This window comes from Anolis carolinensis, chromosome 1, assembly GCF_035594765.1.
Source record: "Anolis carolinensis isolate JA03-04 chromosome 1, rAnoCar3.1.pri, whole genome shotgun sequence".
In the NCBI taxonomy this organism is placed as follows: Eukaryota; Metazoa; Chordata; class Lepidosauria; order Squamata; family Dactyloidae; genus Anolis; species Anolis carolinensis.
In genome coordinates this window covers 256,920,074-256,932,649 of record NC_085841.1, presented here as the reverse complement: position 1 = coordinate 256,932,649, position 12,576 = coordinate 256,920,074, and the positions used below count along the sequence as shown (strand labels likewise).

The following is a 12,576-nucleotide window of genomic DNA, read 5'->3' as shown; positions in this document are numbered from 1 at the left end:
ATGTTGTCAGGACACAGAATGATTTATTTTTGCAGATGAAGTAAGAGATGGGTAAAAGGAATGGTGACTGAGGAGAGAAATGGGTGGAGAAAATGAGAGAAAAGGAAATGGGAGAAGGATTTGTCAGCAAGCTTGTATCTGTTTGGAAGTACAGTAGAGTCTCACTTGTCCAAGCCTCGCTTATCCAAGCCTCTGCATTATCCAAGCCATTGTTGTAGTCAATGTTTTCAATATATCATGATATTTTGGTGCTAAATTCAGAAATACAGTAGTTACAACATAAGATTACTACATATTGAACTACTTTTTTCTGTCAAATTTGTTGTATAACATGATGTTTGGTGCTTAATTTGTAAAATCATAACCTAATTTGATGTTTAATAGGGTTTTCCTTAATCCCTCCTCTTTATCCAAGATATTCGCTTATCCAAGCTTCTGCCGGCCCGTTTAGCTTGGATAAGTGAGACTCTACTGTACTTTTTTATCATTTCCTGGTTACCTGTGATCCCAATGTGTGAACACCAGTACAGTCCAGACAAGCATATTTAGCATAACACTCCACTGAAGCACTTTTGCATTATTGCACTTTTGGGATTTTTAACATGGAAAATGAGCACAGCATAATATTGCACTTTTGGGATTTTTAACATGGAAAATGAGCACAGCATAATCATTTTTAAAGGATAGTGTATTGTAAATATTTATTTACAAATGCTGTAGTAGAGATACATACATGCTAATTCTTGGAAGGAACATATAACTCTCACTGTCTAGGTACATAATTATATGTTGATTTTATGTTTCAATTAAGGCATCAAATACATTAGTCATATCAGCATCTGCATCACAAACATATCACAAACATCACTATAACGCAGTTAGATAATCTAACATTTGTTGGAATTACTATTTTATACAGTACTATGCCATAATTGTTACAGATTTACATTTGTAAAGTCTCCAAAGTCTGCTTTATCTCTGGCAGGTATCTCTACAAATTAATTAAACATATATATGTGTATAGGTAAAGCTAAAGGTTTCCCCCTGACATTAAGTCTAGTCTTATCTGACTCTGGGGGTAGGTGCTCATCTCAATTTCTAAGCCAAAGAGCCGGTGTTGTCCATAGACATCTCCAAGGTCAGGTGGCCGGCATGACTGCATGGGGCGCAGTTACCTTCCTGCCAGAGTGATACTTATTGATTTACTCACATTTTCATGTTTTCGAACTGCTAGGTTGGCAGAAGCTGGGACTAACAACGGGAAGTCACCCTGCTCTCCGGATTCGAACCGCTGACCTTTCAGTCAGCAAGTTTAGCAGCCCAGCTGTTTAGCCCGCTGCACCACAGGGGGCTCCAATATATATGCGTATAGCTTATATTAAATATTTAGGGATCTATCACTTCAGGGTCTTTTTCTACTATATGAATGTACCCTACTATAAAATGCAAATTGTATTATATGGTAATGTAGATCCAGCCAGTTAACTTAGCACCTTAGAAAGGAGAAGAAAGGCTGAATCTTTACCTCTGCAGTAGGCAAAAGCATATAATCAGCTGTTGTACTTTCTTTTCACTTTAACAGTGTTATGTTAAACATAAGCAGAACAAGGGTACGCAACACCAAAAACCTTGTATAAGGTGCATGCAGTAGTAAGGAGGAAATAAATGTGCCTGTACTATAGCTCTCATCGGCTGTTTCCTAATCACAGCCAAATATGTAATTTAACAGCATGGAACAGATTATAAATGTCTTTCCATGGGACAATCTTTAATTGTCATAGTGATAACCAATATCATTTCTGATGGCTCACTATAGCAATTTCATTAGGAGAGCAAAATAAATACTGCAGGGTTAAAAGCATATAATGCTGAAACCATTCATTATTTTTTAATGATAAAAATCTTCCTAATAATAAGTCTTCCAAATGGTTATCTTATTATCCAAAAATCAAAGAACTTTAAAATGGCATGACCTAATTTCAGTCAATGTAGTAATGCCTACAAGGAGCCCGCCCTGACTTAAACCGCTGAGCTGTTGAACTTGCTGACCGAAAGGTTGGCGGTTCAGATCTGGGGAGCAGGGTGAGCTCTCGCTTTTAGGCTCAGCTTCTGCCAAGCTAGCAGTCTGAAAACATGCAAATATGAGTAGATCAGTAGGTACCACTCCTGCGGGCATGTAACAGCGCTCCATACAGGTATGTCGGCCACATGACTTTGGAGGTGTCTATGGACAATGCCGGCTCTTTGACTTAGAAATGGATTTGAGCACCAACCCCCAAAGTCGGACACAACTAGATTTCATGTCAGGGGAAAACCTTTACCTTTACCAGTAATTCCTAATTCAATTATCCCCCCCCCCCCCCACACACACACATATATATATGTCTTCTCATGAGTGGCTTGATATTGAGACATACATCCTATTCCACTTTCAAAATATATCTGTAAGCTGCAACAGAAAGCTGTTAAAAATGCAGGGAAAGTAAAATGTACCCACTGTGAATGAAATATGATAGCTTCCTGTAACAAACATACATCTTCATGTTCAAAAGAGATGTGGCGACACTCCATTATTCATGGTGCTCCTATTTTGTACTCTTCACATATGAAAAGAAATGGCAGAACAAAGACTTTTCATTAATACTATACACAATTTCACAACCACACACCTTCACCATCAATAATACATTCTGACAAGACAAACCATTGATGTTTGCAAAATGTTTGTATTCTCATAAAAGAGAGTACACCCTTTGGATTTTGGTAGATGCACAGAACGCTAGAAAAGTAATCTGTCATCAGATGAAACAAATCCATGCAGCTAAGACATTTCTTTAACAGCACTATTATATATTATTACTGTTAAAAGTAATTATATAGCAGAACACAGTGGTATGATTATTAATTTACAATTCACACTTTTATTCAATTTAACTAAAAAGGAGACATAATATTTCAGTTTGTTGACTAATGATAAGATACGGCCTCTTACATATTCTATTTTAGTAGTAATGTTTCTAATACAGGCTGTCCCCAAGTTACAAACATCTGACTTACAAACGACTCATAGTTACAAACATGGGTGAGCCATGTTGTATGGGAAATTCACTCCAGAGAAAGTTATCATGGGGAAAGGAGTCTCCACGGAAGCATTCTCACCAATCCTTGTTTCCACAACAAGCCAAAATGTTCAAAATCAATTGATCGCAGGGACAGAAAGTGAGGTGAAATCTTCTGAACAGGAGCACAGACAACAAAACAAATACCACAGGGGTGTTTTTCCATTTATAACAATTATTGAAATAATTTCAGAGTTATCCATATGCTATTCCTATCCAAATTGTTCATGACACGGAAAATCAATTTCAAGCGACCTTGACAGTTTTTGTTCGGCATGGGATCCTTTTGCCATGTATCAACTGCTTTCCTGTATCAACTGCTATTCTCACTCTGCATCTCAAAGTAGCGGTTATTGCTCCATGGGGTGGGAAATGCAAGTACCAAAAATGCAGTGTCGGTTAAATTATTTTAAAATCCACATTTAATGGATCTTTTCTCTTTCTCGCAGGAATTTGTGGACTCTAATAAATATGTTGACCATTTGCTAACCCTGTTGGAAGAGCAACGCTGGAATGTGTGGAGGTAGGTATTAATTTGTGCATTATGTAGGGTCATTTTATCTCGTATCTATTTGGCAGCTCCCCGCACATTTCATTATAACGTACCCTATTGCCATCCCACCACCAAAATAAGAGACCAGACAACAGTATAGACTGAACTATGGGCAACTTTATTTAAATGCTATATGACTTGCAACATGTAAATAAAAGGGGCATGAACCTTGTGTGGACTGAAGCCAAGGTAGTGGCCCTCCATGACCTACCCCTCGGCTGAGTTGGGGGAAACACCCGGTCCCCGGATGAAGTTAACTGTAACATTTCCAGGGTGACCGCTCAAGCAATCGCAACTGGTGGGGACGAGAGACAGGGCCTTCTCAGTTGTGGCCCCTCATCTGTGGAATTCCCTGCCCAATGAAATCAGATCAGCCCACTCTCTCCTGACCTTTAGGAAAAAACTTAAGACGTGGCTTTGGGACCAAGCCTTTGACCAGTAATTGGAGTAGTGCCATAAACGACCACAAATTTATGTGATTGACAAATTGCATGGTCCTGGATTATGATTTGGATTGTGTGATTTTAATTGATATTTTAATAATTGATGTTTTAACTGCTTGGATTTTTATCGTATTTGTTTTTTTTAATGGACATATATGTGTATGTCATCAATTCACTGCCTGTTGTAAAGCCGCCCCGAGTCCCTTTCGCGGTGAGATGGGCAGGGTACTAATGTGGTAAATAAATAAATAAATAAAGTTCTATCTTATGAAATCCTGGCACTAGAAATTCAACAAAGCGCTTGGATTTCTGTCTTCTAGATAAATCTTGTCAATTTTCTTGAACCAACAGCACTGCAACTCCCCAGCAAAGAATTCTAAACACCTCACCAAAGGACAAATCCCAAGCCCCATCCTTGAGGTGGTGCTACAGAGAAACCACTGTCTTTTGTACTTACCAACCTAGACCTTCACAGCACTGGGAAATGAAATAGGACCTCCATTGCTCTCTTCTTACAATTGGGCTCATGTGGGAAGAAGTAATATTCAGGTATCCAAGCCACTCAGAGCCTTGTAAAGTGAAACCAACACTTCAAATCAGACTCAGAAGCAACCTGAAATATAGTGGGTTAGTACTAGGCTGATATTTGGACTCTGAAACATGCACCTGGCTCCTGCTTCTTAAACCGTGGATCCTGACTCCAAAGGGGATCCCCTTAGCTCAGGGTTTGGATTTATAAAAAAAAAATTGCAGCAATAAAAGGTTTCTGGATGCCACCTAGACATTGACATGAATTGGTTAGCAACAATGTGCAGTGTTTTACAGTTGCATCAGTTCAACTGTACTCCACAAAAGGAAAAATCAGCTTGTTTCAGGCCTTGCAAATGCTGATTTATCAGTAAATGTTTGATTCTATACCTATTTTATACACCTATATACTTGGAGTTACGTTAAAAATGTTTGGGTGGAAAAGGTAAATGGAAATGTTTAAGAAGCCCTACACTAGATAGATTTGTTTCTTGATTAGTCCTCTGACCACATCAACAGCAAAAAACAAAAGACAAGTATACAAAGGCACAGTAAACTTAAATCCCTATCCTAACACTCCTGTAATAATTAGCTAAAATACATTTAAGCACTTAAAACTTGATTAAAGAATACGTTTGGTACTAGATTACAGTCTGATCACTATTTTGCATGAGCTGTAGCTTCGTGTAGCTTATAAAGGGTTGATCCAGACAGAGTGCCTTGCAGTAGTCTAATGGGAAACTAGCCAAGATGTAAACTCTTGCAACCAAATCTCCCTTTCCTAGGATGGGAAAACAGCTGGTCTACCAGCTGTAGCTGGACGAATGCAGTGCCTTAGGAGACACATGGCCTTCCAGGAGCAAATCAAAAATGACTTGAAGGCACACAACAACACTAAACTGAAAAGAAATTTCATCTTTTTTCTTTTTTCTTTCTGAATATCTTCATTCTGCCGGTGGTATTTTTTGTATAAAAAAGCCATTAGGATCCTGAAATGTTAATCAGATATTTTTACCCCTGCCTTAAGTATCTAATTTAGGAAAACTCATTAACCTGAGATGCTTATTACCAGAGATGAGTTCGCCTGAGAAACTTTTAAAATATCAATATATCAAAGCAACTAGGGCATAATGAGCATAGGAACTGTGTGCATTTCAGCATATTTCAGCATATTTCTATTTTCCTGAGCTCATAGTAAAAGCCTTCTATGCATTCTATGTAAGGATAATTCTCTTAATAGATTTCAGATTATTTTGTCTGTTTGATTCAGATTCCACCAAATAGGCTAATATTATGGATGTCTGACTTCCAATAACTAATAGATTGGGCTATCTATAGGCATGAGTTTACATATCTTCAGAATATGTATCTTATTTCGTTTTTTAAGAGCAGCAGAAATGAAAATAATTCCCAAGGTAACTGTTTGTGAAACCAGCAGCATATGTCAGGATTGAGAAACCTCACCTTTGACTATAGCTAAACTGCACCTTTGAGGGTACAGACTTTTATTGCTTCTCCTTTTAAGGGCACAATGGTTTTTTTTTTAATGAATGCCATATTAATCCAGATTTTTTATTACCAACACTGTATACTGAAGTGTCTACTCATAAGTAATTCCCATTAATATCATTCGGGCACAAGCCTAGGATTTAAAAAAAAGCATCCTATAGGGTTGAATCCCTATGATATGTTACAAGATGCTGATTTATGTAATTGTCTGCAGTATAAGATTTTAGCTTCCTTGGTATTTATTTTAGAATTTCTGTGACAACACCAACACAGTAGAACAGTTTAAAGAAATTGAAAAGCAATATGACAAGGTAAAAGAATGTAAAAAATTACAATAAACTAGATATCTATAACTTAATTGCACCATGATTTGACTTTTAGGTCTAGGATAAAATTGTCAGATATATTTCTATTGGGGGGGAGGCATGCTATAGCAGTGGATTTGATATAGTGGTGTATTCTTCTCCTTGGTAACATTTGCCTTAATTAAAAGCAATGCATGGGCTTAATGACTTTTTAAAAAGAGCTCTAGCAATTGTGGGATACTGTCTAGTCCCGATGAGATGAGATCTGAGCCCAGATCAGAGGAATTTGGAGGAGTCTGGCCTGGAGCTAATAACAAAAGCTTATGACTTATACTGGACATGTAGCCAGCTGTTGAAAATGGAATAGAGGCAGGCCTGACCAAGACTCGGGAAGCAGACAACTTGTTCTAATGAGCAGCAGTTCCAAGATAGGAGCTCTTATAAGTGCTGACCTTGGCTGTTCTTCCCATAGTTAGTCATAGAAAGAGGATGAAACCAGGTTACAGAATGAAGAAACTTCCAGGTACAGCTGTCTGGTCTTGGGAGTCTCCATTATCTCATTTGGTGCATTGCTGGAAGGCATGGTAAGCACACTTGGTGGGATGGAGATGTGGGTATCTCAACAGTATCTATTTCAGGGCTGTAATCCCTAGTTGACCTTTGATTAATGGACAAGGGAAATGATTACATGCTTGGTGATACTGAAGTACAGTAGAGTCTCACTTATCCAATATAAACGGGCCGGCAGAACGTTGGATAAGTGAATATGTTGGATAATAAGGAGGGATTAAGGAAATGCCTATTAAACATCAAATTACATTATGATTTTACAAATTAAGCACCAAAACATCATGTTTTACAACAAATTGACAGAAAAAGCAATTAAATACACGGTAACGTTATGTAGTAATTACTATATTTACGAATTTAGCACCAATTGAAAACATTGACTACAAAAACATTGGCTACTAACAAATGGACTACAAATAAATATAGAGTTGCATAAAATGAATTTACAGTAACAATATTGTTGGAAATTAAATGCGTAAAAACTTCAGTCCTTGCTGCCTAGAGACCAGCTGTGGATCTGGGTGGGAGGCAGACTGTGTTGGATAATCCAAAACATTGGATAAGTAAATGTGTTGTATAAGTGAGACACGACTGTATAAATATTCAATATTCCATAGTATTCCTGTACCTTCATATTATGTAAAGAGAAGTCAAGGGTTGGGGTTCATGGGTGGGAATGGGAAGGTGGCTGGACTGGGGAAAAATACTTGTATTTTTGATTGTGGAATATCAAAGATTGTATGTTTCTGTGTGTGTGTGTGTATAAATTTTAAAAATTGACATGGGCTGGGACAGGTTTTTGAAGGCACGCCTCTACAGGTCCCATATTGACACTCCTAACTCAGTAAGAGTTTTTGTTGGCAATTCAGTCATCACTACAGAAACCATAATTTTTTTAAAAAATGACATAGAATAAGAGAAAAATCATTCACGCAATTAATGTAAAATGCACTTTTTATTTTACTTACAGGTCAATGAATGAATGCATATTAATGAATGAATAAGCAAGGCAGAAGTAGTTTTAGGTTGATAAGCATTACAAATTTAGGCTGCATATTGCTTTTGTTCAGAGGCGTTCTTTAGGACATTATCTTTAGCCCTATTCAAGTGTAACCTCACTCTTTCTAAGGTAGATTTCTCTCCAATGGAAAGCAACAGGTAAAAGGGATTCCTGTTGGTTTTGACTTCCCAAATAAGTATGGAAACTAAGGCCCCTTCCACACAGCTGAATAAAATCCCAGATTATATCCTTTGAACTGGAATATATGGCACTGTGGACTCAGATAACCCAGTTCAAAGCAGATATTGTGGGATTTTCTGCCTTGATATTCTGGATTATATGGCTGTGTGGAAAGACCCTAAGAAATTAGTGTTTTTACTCACGTGGAGACTCCAGGAACATGATCTTTTTCTTCCCAGATTTGTCACTTTCCAATGGAGGGAAGTGTCAATATGACAGGATTGGGTTAGGGACTTCCATCATAATGAGTTATTTTAAAGAACCAGTGGGTCAATATGGGCTTTTCATTGTTTTGAAATGCACAAATAAAAGCTGAAAAATTACAATATAAAAACAATTTGCATAGTTTGCTGACTACATTAACATTTACTTACCTATTTACTTTCTTATTTAAATGTGAATAGCTTGCTGTCTATCGAGATCTCAGAGTGGCACCTAGTAAAAGACTATAAAAATCCCATTATTTTAAAAGGCTAAAAACATATCAATTTAACAAGTTAAAAGGACCAATTAAAACTATTAAAATAGGTTTTAATGATTTACACTGAATTCATAACATCAGGAATGGTTCTGAACACAATCTTGAATTTTTAAGTTTGTTGCTTTTCATCCAATCAACGCTTCCTAATTTGCAATTTTCATCCAAAATCTTTTACAGTTATTTCTGCTTGTTTAGATGATGGTGTTTCATATAATTATCTTCTTGTTAATAATCTCTAACACAGAGAATACTTTTCAGACTAACTTATACAATTAATTTTTTAACAAATCCATCCAAATTCCCTAAAGAAAAATGTTGGAAATATTTCATTAACATTTACAGACTCCTTTGGCTTTGTTAGAGGGTTTTCTGTTTTGTTTTGTTTTTTTAAAAAAATAGGGAAATGTTTCAGATCTATGGAAGACCATGGGAATAGTTGATGCTATCCAAGGGCAACACTAGATTGTCTATAGTCAGACAGATGTCCTAATAAATCAGCATGGACCACTTCTCAGACTTCATTATGCCCTTGATTTGTGGCTGCCACAATTTTAACATATTGGGTCATTGGGTATTGAACCTGACATTGAACGATAGCCCCCAGTTTACTCTGGGTTGGCTAATAAAACAGAAAGACACAAATTCTGAACATTTAGCTCCTTCAGCATTACTCACAGCCTAAGCTGATTTATAGGAACCAAGCTGAAGGAGAGGAGACTAAAGGCAATGTCATGGTGCTCATACAGAATGCCTATGTTACCACATGTAGAACGGCACGCTAGAAGACGCTTAATTGGATGTGGGAGAGGAATTTCTTCTTCTTCTCATTTTACAGAGCCTGATAGATTTTGCTTTCTTTATGTGCCATAACCATCTGTTCTTGAACATTGAAATTTATTGCTACAGTCCCATTCCCTGGAGGACTGCTTAAGGTTAGCTCATGTTTCATAACATTTTGCAAAAATAGATCAAAAATCTATATTCCGGATTCTTGTTTTCTTCAGGATTTATAAAAACACATTAGAGGTCCCACTTAGCCATCTGTACAAATCCAACTAATCCACTCTTCTTATTTCCTACCATATTTTTCTAGAAGAATGGGCATGTTATATTAAGAATTTGCAGTCCTGGATAATATATGTTTTTGGCTTGTTAATTTTTTTTATAAAGCATTATGCGTTGAATATTTGATGTTCCTTTTGTTGCCTTGGAAATGTCTCTACCGTGTTTCCCCGAAAATATGACAGTGTCTTATATTAATTTTTGCTCCCAAAGATGTGCTAGGTCTTATTTTCAGGGGATGTCTTATTTTTCCATGAAGAAGAATTCACATTTATTGTTGAACAAAAAAATGAACATATATTATATACTATGCAGTAGTTGTCTTCACAATCCAACATTACCAGACAAACTGTGAATCCTATCAAGAATTTCCTGTTACTACCATTATTTCCATGTACAACTGGTATGTACATTTACCAATTCTGCATGCTCTGTTCTGTTTGGCAGGCGCCGGGCATGCTTCCAAACAAAAACTTTGCTAGGTCTTACTTTTGGGGGAGGTCTTATATTTAGTAATTCAGCAAAACCTCTACTAGGTCTTATTTTCCGAGGATGTCTTATTTTCGGGGAAACAGGGTATATGCAAGGTGGTCCCAGTTCCATATTTGTAACCAATATAATAAGTAATGATATTGGGGGAGGGGTGCACATCTCTTTCTCTCCTTTTTCAGGTGACAATAATTATTTGAGCTTTTTGACAAATTAAAGCACTTTAGCTTTAATTGCCCTCCCATGTTGCTTCCTTCTCCAAATTGGTGGTCTTTTATCTCATCATTTTATGTTTTAAACTTGTTTTTACTGTTCTGTATTGTATATGTATCAATGACTGCTTTTATTGTGTTTACTTATTTGAATATGCTGTTTTATCTGTTTATTTTGTTTTATTGTTCTTGGGCTTTGCCCATGGTTAGCCGCCCCGAGTCCCTTCAGGGAGATGGAGACGGGATATAAAAATAGAGTTATTATGATTATTAGTAAATAATATCCTTTTATTTTGCTACTAAATAATACTCTTCTCTATGCAATGGATAACTAAAAGTTCAGACATTGCTGAAACGTTGAACGTTAATATTTGTGATGCACGTTTCACATGGAGTTGGAACTATATTGAATTATGCGAAGAGTAGGACTAGTAAAATTAATGTATGATGTGGATAATTCATCATATTCATATCAGTGGGTCTGCCTACCAGATGTTATTGGGTGTTTTCAAATCATTTCTGACTTGTACTGATACAAAGGCATATCTATCATGGGTTCAGCTCATATCACAATGGTGTAGCATTGATTTTGAGCACTGGATTTTCTGCGGGGTCTGAAGCCTTGTTTGGCCATGGAAACCTGTTAGGCAACCTTGGATATGTCAGATTCTTTCAGTATCAGAGAAAGGCAAAATTATTCTGTAATATGTGTGCTTTAGAGTCACCATAAGTTAGAAATGACTTTAAGGGCCATTACAACTACTACTACTACTACTACAAGTGACATAGTAAACTAAGAAGAATTTACATTCAGTCCTTCCCTTGTCCTGTTGTGAGTTTTGTTTGTGGAGAAGCAGTTACTCACATTAGCCCCCAACTCCATTAAAAGTAATACAGTCCAGGCTATAGATCTGCTAGTTCAATTGATTTTTGTGGGATAGAAGATGGATGTACAAATATCCTTGGAAATCTGTGATCTTGCAGCAGTTTAATTTAATCTATGCTCAATATGTAAGGCTTACATGGTTACCTCTTGGCCAAAATGAGCTTTCAGCACCAATTCATGTAAGATAGACATGATGTTTTATAGTCAAGGAGAGAGAATGGGATAGAAAACATCTCTGATATAATTATAGGATTCATTTATCTAATCTAGGCTATTTCCAATTATATTCTTGACTTCTGAGAAAATTGTTCTGAAGCTCAGAGTTGACAAGAGCTGTTCGACAGTGGAACTCTCTCCCCCGGGCTGTGGTGGAGGCTCTTACTTTGGAGGCTTTTAAGCAGAGGCTGGATGGCCATATGTTGGGGGTGCTTTGAATGTGATTTCCTGCTTCTTAGCGGGGGGTTGGACTGGATGGCCCATGAGGTCTCTTCCAACTCTACTATTCTATGATTCTATGATTCTATGACAAGTATATCCGGGGAGCAGGGTGAGTTCCTGCCATTAGCCCCAGCTTCTGCCAACCTAGCAGTTCAAAAACATGCAAATGGGAGTAGACCAATAGATGCCTCTCCAACGGGAAGGTAATGGCGCTCCATGCAGTTATATCGGCCACATAATCTTGGAGGTGTCTACAGACAACACCAACTCTTCGGCTTAGAAATGGAGATGAACATCAACCCCCAGAGTCAGACACAACTAGACTTAATGTTACCTACTCCCTAGTTATAAATGCCCAGTCCCTAGGTCGCCAAATAGTACTCTGTTCTCTGCACCTCTTCTATTTCCCTGGCCCTATCGTACATTGTTTTGCACTTTCCCATGCCCGACCCTTTTATAGCCTAGTCATGCACATTTTTGTAATTTATGGCCATTGGTTTTGTTAGACACTGTCTGATGTAGCCTCAATGCTGCTGTTTTTTCTCTTATGTTTAATTGTGTTTATATGGGTTGTTGTATTCTATGATGTTCTTATTTTATTTTAGTGCTGTTTTTGTTTTAATGGTTTGTTTGCTTTTATGTCTGTTGGACTTTCTGTCAATATGTAAGCTGGCCCGAGTCCCTTCGAGGAGATGATGGCAGGGTATAAGAATATATTATTATTATTATTATTATTATTAT

At 37.2% G+C, this 12,576-nt stretch overlaps 1 protein-coding gene across 4 annotated transcripts in view; it reads left to right on the top strand.

Annotated features, from left to right (window-relative positions):
• nckap5 (NCK associated protein 5) overlaps positions 1–12,576 on the top strand; it is an 856,064-nt gene that overhangs the window by 257,567 nt on the left and 585,921 nt on the right. For all 4 annotated transcript variants that reach the window (XM_062975038.1, XM_062975005.1, XM_062974931.1 and 1 more), the window contains exon 3: positions 3,569–3,642. In XM_062975038.1, the coding sequence (XP_062831108.1) occupies positions 3,569–3,642 (74 nt within the window). The remainder of the gene's footprint in view (positions 1–3,568; positions 3,643–12,576) is intronic.